General features: G+C 43.6%; 1 protein-coding gene across 1 annotated transcript in view; it reads left to right on the top strand.

Moving 5' to 3' along the window:
• DDX1 (DEAD-box helicase 1) overlaps positions 1-9982 on the top strand; it is a 34684-nt gene extending 24702 nt beyond the window's left edge. The window contains exons 19-26 of the mRNA XM_047782614.1: positions 1857-2003; positions 5440-5531; positions 7361-7433; positions 7586-7658; positions 7741-7783; positions 8505-8600; positions 8867-8987; positions 9646-9982. Of these exons, the coding sequence (XP_047638570.1) occupies positions 1857-2003; positions 5440-5531; positions 7361-7433; positions 7586-7658; positions 7741-7783; positions 8505-8600; positions 8867-8987; positions 9646-9776 (776 nt within the window). The 3' untranslated portion in view covers positions 9777-9982. The remainder of the gene's footprint in view (positions 1-1856; positions 2004-5439; positions 5532-7360; positions 7434-7585; positions 7659-7740; positions 7784-8504; positions 8601-8866; positions 8988-9645) is intronic.
• The last annotated feature ends 12070 nt before the right edge of the window (positions 9983-22052 follow it).

Below are 22052 nucleotides of genomic sequence, written 5' to 3'. Positions count from 1 at the left end.
GGCTTTTTTGAATTTATGCCCTGTCTACTCATGAAGAAACAGGAAATCTGAAAATAAATGAAACAAAAATATAAAAGAAATGGTGGAAAAGCTGATAGCTGTCAGCTTAGAGGAATATTAAGTACTAACTTTAAGATACTAGTTTCCTGACATCTAAATCACAGTTTTGGATTATAGAATTCTCACTTTTTCCAGGAAATCAGCATCTCTGGTGACCGATTATTTGTTGGCCCTGAATTCCAAGAACAATGTCCATAGATTCTTCATATCTGGGAATTGAGTAACAAAAGAAAATACCTTTAGTTACAACTTTGTGAAAGATGCAGAAATGATCTTGAAATAGTTTACTGATTCTTCTTGTGTGCAGTAAAATGGGCATAACATTAAATTTACCGTTTTAACCATTTTCGAGCACATTACAGTCCATTGGCATTAGGTATATTCCTGCTGTACAGCTATCACCATCATCTATCTCTGGAACTTTTTCATCTTTCCACACTGAAACTCCGTATCCATTTTGGGGAGGGTGGGGGGGGGGGCACACCCATGGAATATGGAAGTTCCTAGGTTAGGGGTCGAATCAGAGCTGCAGCTGCCAACCTACACAGCCACAGCAACGCCAGATCCAAGCTGCGTCTGTGACCTCCACTGCAGCTCACAGCAATGCCAGACCCTTAACCCCCTGAGCGGGGCCAGGGCCTGAACCGACATCCTCATGGATACTAGCCAGGTTCATTACTGCTGGGCTGTAATGGAAACTCCCTCCATATCCATTTTTTAGAAGCCTAACATTAAATCTTGATTAAGTGAAAGCACTTCTGTGCAGAATTGAGGTGGTTTGTGTCATGTATATAATACTTCCAAGATATATGAAGATACATGGTGATAGAAGGGTAGTGCTAGAGAAGCTGGATGAGATTGGAAGCCTGTCAGGCCATGTGTCTGATACATGTCTCCCAAGAGTCATTGCATTTTATTCATGATTGGATTCAGTGGTGGAATTTTAACAAGTATCTGAAAGGTGAATTATCTGAATTTTGACCAGAGTTCATTAAAGTCAGTTTTTATGTGTAGCTCCAAATTTATAAGGTATCTACTCAACTAGTGTTACTGTTGGAGAGGTGCTGACCCCGATAGTCAAAATAATGTATTATCCTCTTGGGGATGTATTTTACAAAATAAATATCTGCTTCAAAATATAATCCTTGTAAAAGTTTCGCTTGGTTTTGACAGGGATGACCAGAGAGACCTTAGGAAGGTTGGGTTACAGAATTAAAATGTTGCCTTAGATAGTTGAGAAACTATAAACTAGCTTCGCATCAAAACCAGACATCTGAAGGATGGCGACTCAAAGTCATGAACTAGGTCTGATGATAAACTCTTTTATTTCATAGAGTGAAGTATGGACTTTCCAGTATTTAGATTGATGTAGAAAGTGCATTGATTATTTTTTTAAAGGAGTTAAAGTAGTTGAGTAAACATTTTTTGAGCATTTGGAGAAGTTAATGCAAGGTAAAATATGATTAGTTTTTAATGAGTGTTAAGATGGTTTTGTGGTTATGTGTGTCTGTTTATATGTGTGTGTACATGTGCATTTTCCCTTGTAAGAGGTATGGTTGTAGCTCTTCTGGTATCATAAACTGACATAAAAAACATTAAGGGAGACAGAAGTAACTGAGCAAATGGATCATCTCACCATTTCACCCTGTCTTTGTATTTCTTGGTTTTGTCCATAATACTTGTATTAAAGTAGGTTTTTAGGTGAGGTAAGCACTACGTGTGTCATAATAATTATGTGTGTTCATGACAAGTCCATTTTGAAATTCTGTTTGTTTGTCGTTGTTCTGTTATTCAAGAGATGTGGTCTGAAGCTATTAAAATCCTGAAGGGAGAGTATACTGTCCGAGCCATCAAGGAACACAAGATGGATCAAGCAATTATTTTCTGTAGAACCAAAATCGACTGTGATAACTTGGAGCAATATTTTATGCAACAAGGAGGAGGTAATGTTTTCTCACTTGGAGTAAATTGTGTTTATTTTCTCACTTAATAGATTATTAGTCTCATGTTGATGCAGTATAGCATGCATGCCCAGAATTTAAAGCAGTGATGGTGCACTGTAGTATCTGTGCCTAGCCAGTACTTTTCCGTATGATAAGCCCTAGGAAAAACAATGAGGTAATTTTCCACATGGGTACAGTTACATTACAGTGAACATGAATCATAGCATTCTTAGGTCCTTGGGTCATTTGGCAGAAAGGTAGTGTTATTGATTACTGTCAAAATATCATGTGGAATCATTAAATAATAGAATATATATCTCTTGTATGCATTCTGATGTATACGATACATATTTATATTATTAAACCAATCAATGAGGAAAAACCCTTAACCTAAAAAAGCTAAGAAAGAAGGGAAAAATGAGAAGAGTTAGAACAGTTAGAAATTACAGAGTAACATGGCTAGTGGAAAAATCTGAATATATAGTTAACACTATAATATATGTCAGTGGACTGAAGTCTTCTGATAAAGAACATAGATTGTTAGACTGGAGAACCTCTTTACAAGAAACATACTTCAGATCTGATTACATGGAAGGATTGAAAGGGAGTGAACAAATACATGTATCGGCTAAAATATTAATTGAAAGCTGGTCTGACTGTATTACTGAGATCCCATAGTGTGACAAAATATTACTAGAAATCAAAAGGGCCACTATGTAATAAAATATTCAATCTCCAATGATGATGTAAAGTTTATAACTTTATGCTCCTTACAACATCAAATATTTCAACCAGCCCGAAAAAATGCTCAATATAATTCATCATGAGGGAAATGCAAAATGAAACCACAATATAGTACCACTGCATGCTCATTAGAGTGCCTGGATTCAAAATACTCAAAACACCAAGATTTGGTGAAGATAGGGAGAAGCCAGAGCTCCCATACCTTGTTGATATATAGTCACTTTGATAAAAGATCTTAGGTTTTTTAATAAAATTCAACATTGCTATCTTTTATGTCCTAGCAACACAACTCCTAAGTATTGACCCCAAGGTGAGTGAAAACATACATTGATAAAAGATGTGTGCAGGATAGTCACAGCAGCTTTGTTTACGGTGGCCCTAAACTGTACACTAACTGGCCAATAATAGGAGAAAGCTAAACAAAATGCAAGATATTTATACAATGGATTACTTACTATTCAGCACTGGAAAGGAATAGATTGCTGATAAATGCAGCAGCTGAGGGTGGATCTCAGAGATGTGCTGAATGAAAGAATTCTTACACTAGAGTATATGCTGTATACTTCCATTTGTGTGACGTTCTAGAAGAGTCAGAGCTACCCTGCGGTGGGGAACGAACCCAGAACCGTTGTGTTCCCAGGAAGGGAGTGTGGATAACTGGGAAGGGGCGTGAAGGTGCTTTTTGGATGATATTCCTGATCTGTAGCAAGATAGGGCACGGCCTGGGTGTATGCATTTGTTAAAACTCAACAACAGATGTACACTTAGGAGTTACGTTTCCTTGTATATAACTGACCTCAAAAAGAAAACAAGAAAACCTAAGCAAGTCGTGTCCTCTGGTTAGTGAGAGGCATGCAGAACTGTGTACTGATACCTGCAGTTACATTGAAATGCATCAAACATATAAAAGTGAGTTGATAGAAGGACAAAGGGATAGATAAACACGTGGCAAAGCAAGTACAGTACATGTGAATGGTAAAATTAGTGGTGAGAATATAGCTATTCATTGTTAGAAGGCTTTCAGTTTTGCTATATGTTTGAAAATGTGTTGGAAAAAAAAATATAAAAAATTGGCAGATGTACAAGGCAGCAGACAAATTCTGCTGTCTTAGTGGGCAAGACTTTAACACATCTCCTTTTGTAATTGATATACATCAAAGAGCCAGAAAACTCAAAAAGGATGTGGAAAATTTGAACAGGTTAAAAGTTTGAACTAATCGTCATATAAAGAACATATGTTACGTGGTTCATTATAGTGAACAGTTCAGTAACTTTTTCCCCAAGTCCTGGCAGGCAGACTTGCTTGGTGGTTTTAGTTATGGTGCCTGTTTCATAATAAGCAAAACACGTTGGTTGTGAAAGGAGGCTTTGATTAAATGGTTAGGAATATTGTCCATCAAGCAGTAATGTTTCTTTGTTCCTTTTACATACCTTCCCTGTATATTTTGGTTACCACTGCCTAGAAAACAAGTTTCCAGAACCATTACTAAAACCAAAATAACACAGTATATTCCAGATTCCAGGGGTTTAAGAGGGGAATGACAGACCCCTCCCCGCTCCACACACCTCAGCCAGGAGTAGGATTGGCTGTGGGATGTTTTCCTAAACTGCTTGAACTCAAAATGCAGTAAGACCTAGACTGTAAGCCTCTGGAAGTTCTAATTAACTGTTATTTCTCCTCTGCATGATAACTTTTTGTGTGGGTTATTTTGGATAGATAGCTTTCAAAATATTTCCTTAAGTTCTGAAGTGTATTTCCTGTGGAGATAGTTAGGTGGCAGAACTATTATTCCATGCTATCTCATATGGGTTCTAGAGGCTTACTCTGGCCTGGATTGCACTACTTGAAGAGTTTCTGTTACTGAATCTACTTGAAGAGTTTCTGTTTTAGGATTGGCTACTCTGCTTCTGCCTAATTAAATCTCATTTCTCCATCCTTCCAGTTTGCTACTTCTAATCTGCTTTGGCCAGGAAGCCAGATAACTAGGTTACTTAGGATACCTGGAGGAGGGCAGGCCTGTGGGTGTGGCCTTTTGGTGAGGGTATGGATTTCATCATGCCTATTTTAGTTCTCTTTTGCTCTTTTTTTTTTTTTTTGGTCTTTTTGCCTTTTTTCTAGGGCTGCTCCCAAGGCATATGGAGATTCCCAGGCTAGGGGTCAAATTGGAGCTGTAGCCACCAGCCTATACCAGAGCCACAGCAACACGGGATCCGAGCCGTGCCTGCGACCTACACCACAGCTCACGGCAACGCCGGATCCTTAACCCACTGAGCAAGGCCAGGGATCGAACCTGCAAACCTCATGGTTCCTAGTCAGATTTGTTAACCACTGCGCCACAATGGGACTCCCTCTTTTGTGCTTTTGTCTACTTTTTGGTTCTTTGCTTTATATGTGTTAGGCGGGGCTCCTAGACACACAAAGTATTTTCCTCTTACTAATGCATTTTAGTTGGCTTATGGCTTCATCTAATCCTGCAGATTGGGAAAGATTGATTAAGATATCCTTCAAAGCAAATCAGGTTTCATGGTCATGGAATTCATTTTAATGCATTACTCCTATGATAGAAATTGTGTTCTCCATAGTTTATGGCAAGTTGGGATCTACATTTCCATAGAATTACATGTTACTAAATGTTACTACATGGTCTTGGTGTTTTTTCCAAGATTAACTGTTTCATGTGCTTTCCACTAGGACCTGATAAAAAAGGACACCAGTTCTCATGTGTTTGTCTTCATGGGGACAGAAAGCCTCATGAGAGGAAGCAAAACTTGGAAAGATTCAAGGTACTGGTATTTAGCCGATGGCATTTCCTTCATACTTGAGGGGAGTTGTATCTAGTTTTAATCAGTTGCAGTTAATATTATTAAAGCAGTTCTTGTCCTGGAAACTTCAAGAATACCTCTGCCTTACTGGTATACCCTCCTCAGAGCAGGGCCTGTCATCTTTTAACATCTTTAGTCAAGTGGTGAATTGCATGTTCTCTCTTGGCACACCACCACTGTAGTAAGAACTTTCAACCTGAGGAAGTTTTAGGTAAATCCTTTCAGGTATAGGTGTTTTTAGGAGAAGCATCATTAGATAGTTAAATCATGTCTGTGAGTCCTTTTTTTTTTTTTTTTGTACTAATACTCTTAGGAAACTTAATTGTAACTTAAGACAGGTATCAGAATATGGTTTTGTAGAGTGAGACGTATTTTGAGTTTGGAGGGGTTAACTGTCCTAGTTCTATGCTTGCAGCACTTGAACAGGTTGTAGCTCTTGGTGCAGGTGGGTAGGGCTGGAGCCCTTTAGAAGTCAGGGTCAATCGGCTTTCCCCACGGGCATGCTCAGCATTTGTCACAGTGTGTTTCCCCCAGTGAGTAGTACACACGTCATTCTCTCAGACCCATAATGTGAAAAAAGGTGGAAAGTACTGGGCTTGGGAGCTTTGGGTTATTTTCCAGGCTAAGTATAATTTTTTGTGTGTGTGTGTGTTTTTAGGGCCACACCCGCGACACATGGAGGTTCCCAGGCTAAGGGTCGAATTGGAGCTGCAGCCACTGGCCTACACTGCAGTCACAGCAATGCCAGATCCAAGCTATGTCTGTGACCTACACCACAGCTCACAGCAACGCCAGATCCTTAACCCACTGAACGAGGCCAGGGATGGAACCAGTGTCCTCGTGGATGCTAGTTGGGTTCATTAGCCGCTGAGCCACGACGGGAACTCCTTTTTTTTTTTTTCATGCTAAGCATAATTGGTGTTGGTAAAACATATCACCTAGCCTTACTTCAGCGTTTATGCCACCCCGTCTCTCCTGGACGTTGTATCCAACCCTCCATCCCCTCCAGATCTTTAACTTGCTGTGCCTTGGGGCTCAGATGACTACTGGAAGGCTGCTTTGTGAATTCTCAGGGAGGGCACCGTGGCCCACTCTCTTTAGGATTTTTATCTCTTGTCACAAAAAGTGTAACCTCAAGGTAAAATATCTAATATTCTGAATTTATCTTAATACAAGGGTAAAAGTAATGCTCATGTTTTTACATTTCATTCTGTCTTCTCTCTCTTTTGAATTATCAGTCGGGATTTCCAAAGATAAAGCCAAGTTTTAGCACTGGCTTAATAACTTTGATGTAAGCAAAAAGAAAAACAAAAGTGAATCCAGTTATTGATTTCTTCACCTTAAATGTCATATTTTGGCAAATTACAAGAACTCAAGGAGTTCCTGTCGTGGCGCAGTGGTTAACGGATCCGACTAGGAACCATGAGGTTGTGGGTTCGGTCCCTGCCCTTGCTCAGTGGGTTAACGATCTGGCGTTGCCGTGAGCTGTGGTGTAGGTTGCAGACGTGGCTCGGATTCCACGTTGCTGTGGCTCTGGCGTAGGCCGGTGGCTATAGCTCCGATTTGACCCCTAGCCTGGGAACCTCCATATGCCGCAGGAGCGGCCCAAGAAATAGCAAAAAAAAAAAAAAAAAAAGACAAAAAAAGAAAAAAAAAGAATTCAAGACTTGGCCCAGTGAATTATGAATGACGGAACCTCTAATTTATTAGAGGTTTCATTTAGTGGAAAGTTGGTGTTTGTGTTTATTGTCTAGCATACATACTAATGAATTCCTCTTTGTTCTCTTTAGAAAGGAGACGTAAGATTCCTGATTTGCACAGATGTAGCTGCCAGAGGAATCGATATCCATGGTGTTCCTTATGGTAAAAATCAGGTTTTTATGCTTGCAGTTTGAATTTTATGGAATTCAAAGTAAACCATTTAATACATTTGAAATATTTAGAACATCAAACATGAAATATGTTTGAAAATTTTAGGAACTAATGGCAATTGGTGTAATTGTTTTTATTTACAGTTATAAATGTCACTTTGCCTGATGAAAAGCAAAACTATGTTCATCGAATTGGCAGAGTAGGAAGAGCTGAAAGGTACCGCTGTAACTTCTTTTTTCCTTTTTAAGCTTTTGTGCTTTAGGAATAAAGTCTAATAAAGTCTTTAAAAATTTTTTAGGATGGGTCTGGCCATTTCCCTGGTGGCAACAGAAAAAGAGAAGGTAATCTTTTCAGTGTTATGTTTGTTGTGTTGTCATTTTAGATGTTGGAAATAAAAGCAGTTTGATTTTTCATTTACATCGAAGTCAGTTACATATGGAATGTAAATGAACTTTTTAACGGCGTCTTTTTCTCTATTTTCAATCGAATGGACAAACTGGTAGAATGAAATTTCAAAAGGAAAAATACAAAATGTAATTTTCCCTAGTAATGTTCATATAGTTGTTTTTACTGAAAAGTATTTAAGCCCTCTCTGGCTTAGTGCCATGGTAGACTCTTTATGGAAGAGAGGGTTAACTTATTGTTTTTATATAAATGGATACAATAATTTGGTACACATTTACAGAGAAGTTGCAAGAGGAAACTCCCACAAACTTTTGCCCAGACTAGTTCATTTTGCTTTTTGCTATTTGCTTTATTATAATCTTAGAGGCTGATCTTGATATAGCATTCTTCAAATTTACTTCTTCTTATTTTTATTTGAGAATTCCTTTCTATAACTGACGTCTGCTTAGAAAGACTTTTGGATTCCTCTCAAAAAGGACTCTTTCGGAAGACCCAGTTAGTGTGCTACTAGTGGTGCTAGTGATGGGACGACATGCCTGCCGCGCCTCCATTCTGTTTTTCTTGTGCTTTAAGGACAGAATGTTGTTAAGAAGCTAAGAACAAACTGGCATGTTTCAGTCTCCAAACATATTGATCCTTTTTCTTTCTTTTATGTAGGTTTGGTACCATGTATGCAGCAGCCGTGGAAAGGGGTGTTATAACACAAGACTCAAGGAGGACGGAGGCTGTACCATATGGTACAATGAAATGCAGGTAAGGCTCACAGAAATCTTACTAAATTGGTAAAAATAGACTGCATTTACCTACAAAAGTTGTATGTATCAGCTTTTGTCTCTTTGTGAGTTATGAGAAGTAGTGAGTGGTTATGTTAGTTTATAAAAGATAACTTCTGATGCCTTAGCTCCATTTATACTAAGTATTATATAGCCTTTCTGGTTTTATTTAATGCTGTGAAAATGCAGCTCTGTCACAATGAAATTTTAATTTGAAAATACTTTAATTTCCCTGCCCTTTCTTAGTTGCTCTCTGAGATAGAAGAACATCTGAACTGTACAATTTCTCAGGTTGAGCCAGATATAAAGGTACCAGTGGATGAATTTGATGGGAAGGTTACTTATGGTCAAAAAAGAACTCTTGGTGGTAAGCCTCGAATTATTATAATTCTGTTTTGAATGTGAGTGTGTCCTTTGTTGAGCTTCAGTTTAAGAAGGGAACGTTTCATTTCCTTAGGTTAAGTGGATGTTGGGTTAGCGTATTCTCATTCCCTCCTCACTGCTCTCAGGGCACTTGGTCCGCACTTGTCCTGCAGCACTCTTCAGTGTGTGATCTGCATGTGGGTGGAGGGCAGCAGTGTGGCTGTTTCTCTTGAGATGTTAATGTCCTAAGAGTAGTTGAACCTTCATGAAATCGCTGGGAAACAAGAGGATAATGGTAATTTCCAGCAAGTGGTAACCCAGGATACTATGTATTCCCTGTGCCTGCAGTGCCCTTAGCTCATTCCTGGATTTTTTTTTTTTTTTTAAGATTCAGGCTAAACTAGTGGTTTGTTTCTAAACAAGGAAAAAAGGGTAGAGGAGGGCTTGGTGGGGGTATTGGGACAGCTGTTGTGTGGCCTAATCGTTTATTTTAATTGATTTAACGTTTTTCGAACTCAGAGTTTTAGTAGAGATGCCTTGCCTAGCGCTGCGTTGTTACTGCTAGGAGCGATGTTTAAATTGATGTAATTTGAGCCAAAGTATCGCTAACAAGTTATTTCAAGCATGTCATTTACATTACTTTGTAACTGTGTGTGATACAGGTGGAAACTATAAAGGCCATGTGGATATCTTGGCACCTACAGTTCAAGAGTTGGCTGCCCTTGAAAAGGAGGCACAGACGTCTTTCCTGCATCTTGGCTACCTTCCTAACCAGCTGTTCAGAACCTTCTGAGTTAAATACACACTGAATAAGATTTGAATAATTAAAGTCTGTAGTCTTAAAACTCTAAAATAGTTGTACTGCTTCCAAGCAGCAGTATTTATGGTAACTTAAGCTGTTAATGCTAACTCTTGCATGTCAAGAAACATCAGTCTTAGGAGTTCTTCATAAAATGGCAACCTAATGAAAATAATAAATGTGATGATATTTTCATGAAAGTTTATCTTATTTTAAAGTTACTTTATGGTTTTTCTTTTTCAGAAAAAGCTCTAGGTTTATGAAGTAAAGTTTACGGGTGTGTGAATTTGGCAGAGGACCTGTGTGGAACCATAGTGAATATCCCGAGTAGGATTTTCACAAAAAGGGTCCTGAATGGAGACACTCTTGAGATGCTGATGGTTGCCTAAGTGTACTGCGTTTTTTGGTTGTTGTTGTTATTGTTTGTTCGCTTGCTTGCTTTTTAGGGCCACACCCATGGCATGTGGAGGTTCCCAGGCTGGGGGTCGAATCAGAGCCACAGCTGCCGGCCTACACCACAGCCACAGCAACGCTGGATCCGAGCTGTGTCTGTGACCCATGGCAACACCGGATCCCCAACCCACTGAGTGAGGCCAGGGATTGAACCTGCATCCTCCTGGATACAAGTCCGACCATTTCCCGCTGTGCCACAATGGGACCTCCGCCTAGGTGTATTTGGAAGCTAGGGAAGAATCATAACATGAACGAAAATTGGATGATCCCAGGGTAGAAGAACATCTTGCCTAGTTTGGAAACGCGGAGTCTTTTAGGGGGTTAGAAGAGGTTCTTTGTGTGTCTAAGGACTGGTGACCGATTTGATGACGGGGACAGTGAAGATGAATCTGAAGGTTTATCTTCTTTTTAAGAACCTTTCTTTTCAGATGATACATACTATGGAGACAAAGGCACGCCGATGTCCTGCTAGGTCTTAGATTTAATGCAGCTCTTTGCAATATATCTTCCCAAACGTTCTTGCCTAAAATTCTAGAAGGAAAAGGCAAAATTTATGTAGATGCAATTGAATTGTGGCCTTGTGCCTTTTGACTCTTAGTTGATGAAGTAGTTTCTTTGGGAAAATTATTCTGGCCCTAGAAAATGAGAGCACAGGCTGTTACAGTTTCATACATGATAGTTTTCAAACCTTTCAGCAACTGAAATGTTTCCTTCAGACAAAACCTTGAGTGCAGTTTCGTATGTCAGCAGTGGGAACCGCTCCCTGGTGTCTGGAGTCCGAGTTTGTATGGGACGAGTATGAGGAAACCGTTCACTTCTGTCTAGACCCCTGTCACAGCTGCTCTCAGAGCTGTGATGACAGCTCCTTGCCATGTTCGTGCCCATCACCTCTGCTTTAGAAATGGGTTTCTCGTTGACATAATGGCAAAGAAAAGACTTGAGATTTAGACGAAGTTTGGAGCTAGAGGAGATCTTCCTGATTTCCACTGTTCTCATCTCGTAGATGCAGAAGCTGAGTTCCAGGAATGCATGTTCATGTGGCCCAGTTTCCTGGTTTCACCTTTTACTCGTTGGTCTCCCTTTTGCTCTCGGGTCCAGATGGGTAGGTCGGAGAGGAGTGCTGGGTAGAGCAGGGACTTGGTGTTTCCTCTTGAGATTCCTGTGCATCTGGAGTTACTCAGGGAACAGCTATTCAGAGGACACTGCATATGCATGGACCAGTGGTGGTGCCTGGAGACCGCCTGGGCTTCCAGCAGGTGCCATCCCCCCAGGCCTCCAGGCGAGTGCTAAGGGTGTGAACGAGTGTTGAAGTCTGGTTAAGAGGTGGCCACTGGGCCGTGAGAGATGCTAATTGCATCCTCCTCCCCCCCGCCTTTTCTTTTTTTTGGCCACACTTGTGGCATAGGCCAGGGATTGAACCTGCACCACAGCAGCAACACAAGCTGCTGCAGTGACAATGGCAGATCCTTAACCCACTGCACCACAGGGAAGCTCCCCCTCCTTCCTTCTAGAAGTAGAGCCTCCTTGGATTGATACTGGGTCACCCTGCTGGGGACTGCCCTTCCCAGGTAACGGCCAGTAGGGTGATGGTCTGCCTGCCCCCGCCACCCCGCCCCGCTCAGGCTGGAACCTGTGTCCCTGTTGGTGAGCCAGTGTCCACCGTTGGAAGAGCATCACGCAGGGGGAATGGTGGAGTAAGACGGGGCCTGGGTGGCCTTGGGGAAGAGCTGCCCCAAGAGGCTGTCTGCTACCGTATCTTGCCTTGTGTTAGGTCTCCGCTCCAGCCAGCGCAGACTAGAGGCACTTGAACGTCCAGAAAACGTTACCTGCTAACCAGCACGTTAGTACTGAGGTAGCCCTCAGCTTCAGCTCTGTCCACTCCACAGCATAAGAATCCTCAGTGTCTCTCCTCACAGATCTCTCACCGCCAGGGTCCCCTCGGCTCGGAAACGTTCAGGCGGCCCCGCCTCCAGCACGTGTCAGGCGTGACCTGCGGTCTCCTGAGTCTTGGCGCTTTGTCCGCATTAACCATTTCATCTTCTGTTCACTGTTCATCCGCTTCAAAGCTACCTTCAGGCTTTGCTAGAGCTACACTCTCCATAGTGACTGGAGTGGTTTTATGTTTGGGGATTTTTTTGGCGATCCCAATTTGAATAAACTTGAGGGAGCCTCTCTAACTCCGGCGTGCGTGTTCACTGCCCCGCTCACCCGGAAGATGCTGGGAGCCTCTTCCTGGGACAGACCCCCCCTGAGAGAGAAGATAGAAGCCAGGCCAGAGGACCCAGTGCCTCGGGATGGCCACCTAAGAGCACTGATTCGAAAGGACTCCAACTAGTGGCCGTGGTTACAGGTCGCCCACACCTTTCCTACCTCCTCCTCAGAAGGAACTTTCCGGATGTAAACGGGAACCTCTGGTTAGAGGGCTCCCCCTCCCCCCCGGCCCCGCTTTCTACTGCTGTCCCCACTCCCAGAAAAAGTCACCTCTCAGGGACGTATGGGCTCCTTTCTTTTTTTCTGTAAGTGTTTTGGTGTACCGTTTAGATCTTACTGTATGTATAATTTTATATCTGCATTTGACATATTTTTCTTCCTGTAAATACTTCCCTGGCTGCCTCGCCCACCAGAAGTGCTGTGGTCTGTCCCTCTCACAAGCCCTGAGGAGAACGGAGGGGGCCGAGCCCCTCCCAGGTCAGGCCCAGGAGCGAGGCCCTCGGCCCCTGAGCCGTCCTTTCTTGTTCATAAAAATGGCGCAAGTCACCCTCTTCCTTGAGGATTATGCTGGACAGGCAGCGGGGTCAGCAGACCAGCGGCGCTGCCACCACGTTCTCCAGTGTGGACGCTGGCTGCCTCTTCCTGTCACCTGGACGGTTGCTGTGAACATCTTGGTTCTGGCTTTTGGATGGTTTGCCTCTACTGGATTCCTCGACCCTCGATTCTGGCATGAAATGAGCCTTAGGAACATTTTCCAGAGTCATTTTCAGACTGCTTTCTGGACAGTTTGCCCTGGTTGCCATTCACAAAACAATGTGGGAAGAATTCTGTTTCATTTATTTTGCAAACGGAAATAATACTGCTGCCTTTAAAGTTTGTTTTCCTCCTGTCTCTCCATGTGATGTATGAATTGGTGCCGCTGAGCACAGGTCCTCTTAGATCTGACCTGCAGCTTCTCTGCCCGTGACCCTTCAGCCCCCAGATGCTCGCCTCACCCCTGCTCCCTTCCCCACTGTCATTCTACTACAAACTAGGGCCCAGATTTGGTGTAAATAAGGTGCAAGTCTCCTTTCTTCTTTTTTTTTTTTTTTAAGGTAGACGTGTGTGGGGCAGTGATTGAGAACACCCAGGTTTTTTAAACAAAGAAAAAAGTTTGTTCCCAGCCAAGTCTAAATGAGCAAAACTATGTAGGCAAACTTTTCACTGTCGTCTTCTGACTTGAGGGAAGCGGCCACTTGATTGCAGCTTGAATGAGATGTTAAATGTGAAAAATGCGTAGGTAAATATGAAGTGAGATCTGGGCTCGTTCCCCTTATATAACAGTTTTATTATTTCCCTATAGATGCTGACATCTATCAGGAATTTTTTTTTTTTCCAAGTGACCTTATTTTGGGGAAAAAGGAATATTTGTTAGAGGGAAAAAATGTAGCGGAACAGGAAGGAAAGGGAGGGAGAATGTTTGCTCCCGCAGAGGCGTTGATAGAGGATTCCTTTGGTGGGAGGAGCGGGAGGGGAATTTTTACTGTTGTTTTTACTGTTGTTTTCCGTTCTGTCGATTTAAATACTTCCCTTTCATTAAAACCATCTAAAGCTCTGCCTTTTCGGAGGACAGAGAGTCCACTTTGGTCGAAGTGCTGGGGGCGGGGGGTGGTTGGAAAGATCTTGGAGTCACACAGGCCTGGAGCTGATCCCAGCAATGCTATTGACTTCTAAGAGCTGAGTCGGTTGCAGGAGAACTTGAGGTCGAAGGTGGGACCTGGAATCGGCACTTGAAGGAGCTCCTCAGAAGACTGCGATGTAGATGCTCTTCCAACTACAAATCAACAGACACTCAGGGAGGAGTCCTGGCGACTCAGCCGGTTAAGGATCGGGTGTTGCACAGGTCTCCGCTGTGGTTTGGGTTCGATTCCTGGCCTGAGAACTTGTGCATGTGGTGGGTGTGGCAAAAGAAAGAAACAGGGGAGAGAGAAAAGGAAGGAAGGAAAAAGAGGAGAAAAAAGAGAAACGCTATGAAGAAATGGCTCTTAAAGCTTTCATTCTCTCTGCAGTCTTTTACCCCAAGACTCAGGCCAGGTGGCTGAAAAGGACACCTGAGAGAGATGCTCAAAGTACCAGAGCCACCTGTCTTCCCAGGCAGGCCCTCTTCTTTCCCTTAGGTTAGTGGTTCTCAGCCCTGGCTCTGCACTGGGACCACCTTGGGGAGCTTTAAAAGCTCCCTTGTACTTCATCTCCAGAAATTCTGTTATTCTGGAGGGGGCCCTGGTACTCTAGGAGCTGCTAATGTACTGCCGGGGTTGAGAGTGGCTGCTTTAAACAGCCTGGCTAGATGTTTCTTGATCCAGCTGCAAATTACTGTGTGCCCCTGGCACACGCCCTGGCTGCTGGGTGAACTAAGTTCAACGTAGTTTAGATTCAGGCTGGAAGCCGTGCTATTATACTGTGCAGAAGTTCTTATAGAGAGAAACTTTGATAAAAATGGTACCATACCTCATTTCTGAGAAACACTAATAAGGTTATTTTAAAAATGAATTTTGTAGACCTGAGTTCAGTTCCTTTTAAAATAGTTACTTTGGGGCTTCAGTCTTTTAAGGATGCTTCAGTTTTTCAGAACCCATTTGGTGTTTTAATTTCTCTTCTTTTTGCCACTTGGTTTTTATTTAAAACATTTCCTCTGCTTTAGACAGAGTCACTTTATAGGCTTCTGGAGACCATTGGCTCCACTTGTTATTACCCTAAAAACTCCTTCCCCAGCCTGGTAACTCATCCTGTGCACCAGAAAGGCCTCTGGTTGGCTGTTGGCTGTATGTTGCTTTCATTTAAATTGCAATCAAAGGATAAATACTTACTGCTGCCAAGTAGACTTTGAAGAGGCAGCCAGGCAGTGATTAGATGGTAAGGGTGTTCCACTTTTTATGGTGGATCAGAGTCTCAGGGGAGAGAGCCTAGCATGGGAAATCCTGATCAGAATGAAGTCCTCAGGGCGGAGGTTGTAGAGAACTGGCCAGTAGTGTGGCATCTGCTGAGTCTCGTGGGAGCTATGGTGTCTGATAATGAGTTTTGGTTTTTACCATGTGATTCCCATGAAATCCTCAAATGTTGCCCAAGGGTTAAGCAGTTAGATGTGTTGGCATGGCCTGGGGAGTACAGGGGGGCTCTGTGTTTGGACGGAGTGGTGACGGAGGGTGTGGAAATGGGTTAGGACCCTGTCCTGTGGGAAATTACCATGAAACGCCAGGAAGGCACGAGAAAACCCTCTGGAGCGGTCCTCCAGACCGAAGCTCAGCGAGGTGACGTCAGGCTTGGGGCAATCGGGCTTAGCAGGCACTCCCACGACTTTTGACTTCAGAGCCGTATTTGAGAGAAAAGTGGCTAACCTGTAGTCACAGGCTGGAAGCTTGAGGTATTTTATTTGGCTCGGAAAAGCTAGCAATTTGGAGACACTGGATTATACGCCGTATCATTAAACACCGTTCACTTAAAATATTGGTGTTAGTTCTGTTGGTTGTAATAACAAACTCTATCATATGCTTCCCTCCATAAATTTTTATTCATTTCCCCACAGTTGGCTCACAACCCAGCCCCAGGAGAAACGGCACGAAGGCGGCCCGCTTGCCTCTCCACCCGCTCTCCTGGGTCTGCGGTTTGTCATTTCCAGTCTGGTGCACCAGGTGGCGCTGACGTCACACCGTGAACACCCACAAAGACCTAAACATGATGCCGGGATATTTTTACCACTTGGGGTCACTTAAGGATTACCTGACTTCCTTTTTTTTTTCTGCTAAGCAAATCACAGATTCAAAGGAATTATTTCCCATTACATCTGTCAGAGTCTGTGGTCTTTTTTTTTTTTCCTGGATCCACAGGCTGAGAAACATGCACTAAGATTTTTTCCCCCAGGAATTGGCCCCACACAGTTTGTGCTGCAGTGACTTCTCCTCTCACAAAGCACTTAACAGGACCACCGCACCCGCCTTCTCCTGGGCCCAGTGTTTGGGGGTCCTCTGCACCACAGAACTTCCATACGTGTCAAAATTGCATTTATGCTAATTGCCACTCTCATTAGCATCTCCAGAACGCAGGCTGCTTTTCTTCAGTCATTTCCTTGATTCTCTAAAGCCCAGCTCGGAAGGAATGAAGCTCGGTGGGGTCTCATGTTAACGCCCACTCATCTCCTCCCCACACACCCGCTTATCTGGTGACCCTAGGAATCAGGGCATGGCCCTTTAGAGCTTGGTGGAGAGCTGTGGGGTGATGCCCAATTGACTGGGCCTGCCTGTGGGTGGGTGTGGGTGGGGTGAGGGCAGCCCGTGTGGGCTTAGACAGGCAGCCCAAACAATGAGCCCAGTCACTTCAGAACGTAGCTGTGCCTACTTATTTGAAAAGCCAGAATGACCAGCGGAAACCCCAAGTGCCAGCCTCCCCACCGACCAAGTGATTTCAGGGGACTGAAGGTTGAGAGATCTGAGTGGGAAGATGACCGGATATGTGGTCTGTCCCTCTCTTTCTACTTCAAAGAATACCATTTTGGGGGTGGAAGTGGGAGAGGAGAGGAGTCATTATTCAAGCATAGCCTTCCCTGGTATAATTTAAAGCTACCACAGGAGTTCATTTGTTTCCATCATTTTCAGTTTATAATTAATCAGTGTCAATCTCTATTCAAGAACCTGAAATGGGCCTTTATTGCCTGAATGAAGTCCAGACTAACTTGGACACTTAACAGCCCTCTTAAGTTTCGTTCTAACCTTACAATCTGTATTTCTTTTATTCCCCAGGTCACATTGCACTTGGTCTCCTCCGTCCCCTCCATGTACAACAATAGCGAACATTCATGGATCCATCCCTACGTATCAGGTATTGTTCCAAGTGCTGACTCATCTTAATGAACCCTCCTAACTCCAGGAGTTCCTGTCGTGGCTCAGCGATTAACAAACCCGACGAGCATCCATGAGGACACGGGTTCCATCCCTGGCCTTGCTCGGTGGGTTAAGGATCCAGCCCGGCCGTGAGCTGTGGTGTAGGTCGCAGACGTGACTCGGATCCCGAATTGCTGTGGCTGTGGTGTGTAGGCTGGTGGCTACAGCTCTGATTCGACCCCTAGCCTGGGAACCTCCATATGCCATGGGTGCGGCCCTAAAAAGACAAGACAAAAAACAAAACAAAACAAAAAACAACCCTCCTAACTCCAGAAGACAGGCTCTGTTAGTGTTTCCATTTTATAGATGAGAAAATGGAGGCACCAAGAGGTGAGCGATTTGCTTAAGATCACCTGACTAGTAAGCAGTGGAGCCAGAATTTGAACGCAGGCACTTATCCACTTAGGCCCTGTGTTCTGGATTGCGTCCTGCTGGCTGGAGGGCCTTCCTGGCTTCCCTGTGCCTGTCAGATTCCACCCAGCCTTAGGAACCTGAGTCACTTCTACCTCCTTCGTGAGGGCAAGAGAACATCACGGTTTTCTGAATACCAACCGTGAGCCAGATATTTTATATTCAGCCTCATGTAAGAGCCAATGTTCTCTCTCTCTTTCTTTCTTTCTTTCTTTCTTTTTCTTTTTCTTCAGAGAAGGACTCGAAGATGCAGAAAGGTTAAGTCCAAGTCCAGCAAGTTGAATCAGGCTCCAGAACCAAAGACGTTTGGTTCTATGCTCTGCCGCTAGGAAGCCCTCCAGCGTGTTACTCTTGGTCTTGCCCTTATACTTTAGGTAGCTTTTACTTGTTAAAAACCATTGCATGACTTTTTTCCTCTCGATGTCTCAGGCAGATCAGAAATTCTTCTAGTGAAGGGTGTCTGGGCCGTACTCTCTTTTCCTGCAGTGTGCGTAGTGGGCATATGATAATTATTATTGATTACTTTTTTTATTTTTTATGCTACGGAGAGAGTCCATCAACTTACCTGACAGCAACGACAGCTCTTCTGTGGAGACTGAGACCCAAAACAAGAAGGCATCTACTGACGTTTTACCCTGAGCAGGAATGGGCAGGACAGGATGGAAGATCAGGACCACTCTCAATAGGAAAATATACCTTTTAATTTCTTCAAGAAATTTGACTAAAACATGAGCATGATTTTGAACATATGGGGCCCAAAGCTCTGATTTCCTATGGCTGAAATTTCAGTGTTGTGGTGGACCCATACTTGCAGAGAAATATGTGAATTCATCATGGTTATTTTTGTAGCATTGAAGCTGGCGAACTTCCAAGTCAAGAACTTTCTGCCTTTGCAGTTCTCGGTTATTTGAGGCTGGATGACTCACTTTGTGTAACATCCTCTTGTTTTCCTCCTTTTCCTCCCATGGGTCCCCTCCTACATGAGACGATTGGCCAGGGCAGGGAGGGTCATGAAACTGGAGCCTCTGTGGACAGCTTCTTTTCAGTTTTGTTAACATTTTTTTGGGAAGCCATCTTCACCTCCTCTTCTTTTTCCCCCACCAGGTGGGTTACTTCCTCTTCTGTGCCCTCCACACCTTTTCCTCCTTCCTTTATTATAATATTTGTGTTCCTACATTTTATTAACCTGCTTCCATGTCAGTGTCTCTTCCTAGATAGGGCAGATCCTTTACAGCAGGTCTGATTTCAGTGTTCTCAGCACCTGGGGCAGAATCTGACCAGGAGAAGGTGACTTAGTAAACACTTCTTGAGTTGGAAGGATGGAAGAAAGGAAAGAAGGAAAGAAAAATGGATGGATGAATGGGTCATCACGAGAAATCTCCATGAAGGAATTGTAGACATCAACTGGCATAATAAGGATGAGAAGTTAGGATTTGTTAGTTACGTAGTTTTTATTTTTTGGACAGGAGATCTGCATATCCTGAATATAAGAGCACAGAAGTAGACTGCATATCACCTTTCTCTTTAAGGAAGGTTTATGTTTTTCAGATTGAAGCTGTGCTGACTTAACCCAAAACAACCTGGTTATTCTAGGAGGAAAGCTTCACCACCACTGTCCTCTTCTCTGTCAAGTCATAGCAGTAACATCCATTGTGTGGCAGGCCATGCTTTGCTTTTTTTCTTTTCTTTTCTTTCTTTCTTTTTTTTTTTTTTTTTTTTTGTCTCTAGAGCTTGGCAAGGCAAGAATAATTAGTCTCCTCTAAGTAAACAGAGGTTCAAAGAGGGTAGGTAACAATTCAGTGATAACAGTTGGAAACTTCGATACCCCAATTTTTACAATGGATAGAACAAACAGAAGATGAACGAGGACATAGAAGACTTGAACAATGCTATAAACTGACTAGAAATAACAAATATCTCTAGAACACATCACCAGCAAGAGCAGAACACATTTTTCTCAAGTGCACATGGAACATTTCCCAAGATAGACCACATACTAGACCATAAAACAAGCCCCAAGACATTTAGAAGGATTGAAATTCTGTAAGATATGTTCTTTTCATCACAATGGAAGGAAATTAGAAATCAGTAACAGAAAGAACAAATATGTGGAAATTAAACAACATAATACTAAACAACCAATGAGACAAAGAGGAAATCGAAGGGGAAATTAGAAAATACTTGGAGATGAATGAAAATGTAAACATAGCATAGGAAGTCTTATGAGATGCAGGTAAAGCAGTGCTTGGAGGGAAATTTGTAGCTGTGGGTGATATTAAAAAGGAAAAGGGATCTCAAATAGACACCCTAACTGTCCAGGTCAAGGCGCTGAGAAGAAAAAAAAAAAAAGTGAACTAAACCCAAAGCAAGCAAGAGGAAGGAAATAATAAAGATTAGAGTGGAAAGTAATAAAACAGAAAACAGACAACAGAGGAAATTAACAGAAACTAAAATTGGTTTTTTGAAAAGAACAACAAAGTTGACAAACCTTAGCTAGAAAGAAGTGAAGTAATTTTCCCAATGTGACCTCAGTTAGTAAATACTGACAATACAGACAATAGTCATTTACCACTCTGATGCCATAGTGGGGTGGGGGTCTGTCCCCTGCCTAGACTGTGAGTGTCTCAAGGCCAGGAGCCTGCCTCACTAACTGTGTGCCCAGTGCCTAGCTCTGTGCCTGGCACATGCAGGGGCTCGGGAAGTGTATGCTGAACTGAAATGGAAAGTGCGCCTCCTCCCCACCCTTAGTCGACCATCTGTGTGAGATGATAAATTATGCTTCCAATGCAGATCGGGCTGAATTGCACTATTTCTGATGAGAAACGCTGAAAACAGCAAACCACTTCTCCTTAAAAATAAACCCTTCGGCTTCAGGGATTTGGCCCAGAAATGAACTGTGTTACAGCGCAAGCCCCAAGATTGCATTTTATTACCCTGGAGCTGGGGGTGATGGGGTTTCTGACCCGAGTGAGAAACCCGATCACCTTGACCTGGCCCCCTGGGTGCAGAGCGGGACTGTGTGCTCGGCCACCCCCAACCCATCCTGGTCAATGCTCCTGGTGGGGGCTGGCCCAGCTCAGAGGGAGCAGCAGAACCCAGAGAGCCCCAGATGCTGCATCTTGTCCCCAGACGGATAGGTTAGGAACAAGGGCGTGGCGACGGCACCCCAGCTGAGCCAGACTGGGCTCCATGTGGAGCCCAGTTTTCTGTTTTATGAGGGGTGAGAGATGTAAAGAATGTTGATGTTAATTAACCCCAGTGCATGTTGATACGTCCCCAAGGGCTGGGATGGGGAGGGAGGTCCCAGGTAGATTATATGCCACAAGGCAACTCCAGCTCCAGTTCGGGCTGGAGTGACAGGGCCACCTGTCCTGGGGGCCTTCATGAATGGCACATCTTCTCACCTGGACATCCTGCTAGGAGAGAAGGCAGGGTGCGGGCTGTTTGCCCCTTTTTCAGGACTAGATGAGGCCCCTGAAAGTTGCCCAAGACCTGGGGCAGGTAGGGAGACGAATCTCACTTTTGGCCCCCTGGGTCCAAAGATTCCTGGCACAGCCCTGCATCCAGGCAGCCTGCTTGAGGAACTGGGTCTATGGGTCCCCACGAAGGATGTGTGTGTGTGTAGGGATGAGGGGGCAGGAGGGTGGGCATGGTGCACCGCGGTGTGTGGAATTTCTCTGGCTTCTGTGCCACGGCCCCCTTTCCCCTTTTCTTAATCTAAAGATGCCTCTCCTGGAAGCCCCACATGTGGAATTGACCCTAAAGTGAAAAGATGATCTTTTTAGGGCAAGAGCTTTGTTCTAGTGAATTTTCTGCCTCACCAACCACGGGGAATGTGAGCGGGTGGGGGGAAATCTGTTAAAGAAGCTGCGCATTCATTTCCACGGGCTGAGGCACTGTTTTGAAGGAGGAAAGTCTCTTCATTCTCAGGGCCTTTTGATCCACTCAGCTCCACGGCAGGAAGTGGTGGAGGAATTACTCAGAACGCCCAGAGCCCTCCCACTTGCTGTCAATGGGGGAGAAGGGACTGGAATTAATGCAAGGAAATGTGAGCTTTAACTCGGACTTTCAAATGAACAATCTTTAATTTCCTCGCCATAAAAATCAGCAAAATAATCCCTTTTGTTTTCCAGAGGAAATGGTGAGCTGGCACTTGTATTTGGATCCACTGTAGGAGTTCCTGCTGTGGCACAACGGGATTGGTGGTATCTCTGCAGCACCAGGATGCAGGTTTGATCCCCAGCCTGGCATAGTGAGTTAAAGGATCCGACATTGCTACAAC

This window comes from Phacochoerus africanus, chromosome 5 (genome assembly GCF_016906955.1).
Source record: "Phacochoerus africanus isolate WHEZ1 chromosome 5, ROS_Pafr_v1, whole genome shotgun sequence".
Taxonomy (NCBI): Eukaryota; Metazoa; Chordata; class Mammalia; order Artiodactyla; family Suidae; genus Phacochoerus; species Phacochoerus africanus.
This window is presented reverse-complemented; position numbering and strand designations above follow the sequence as displayed.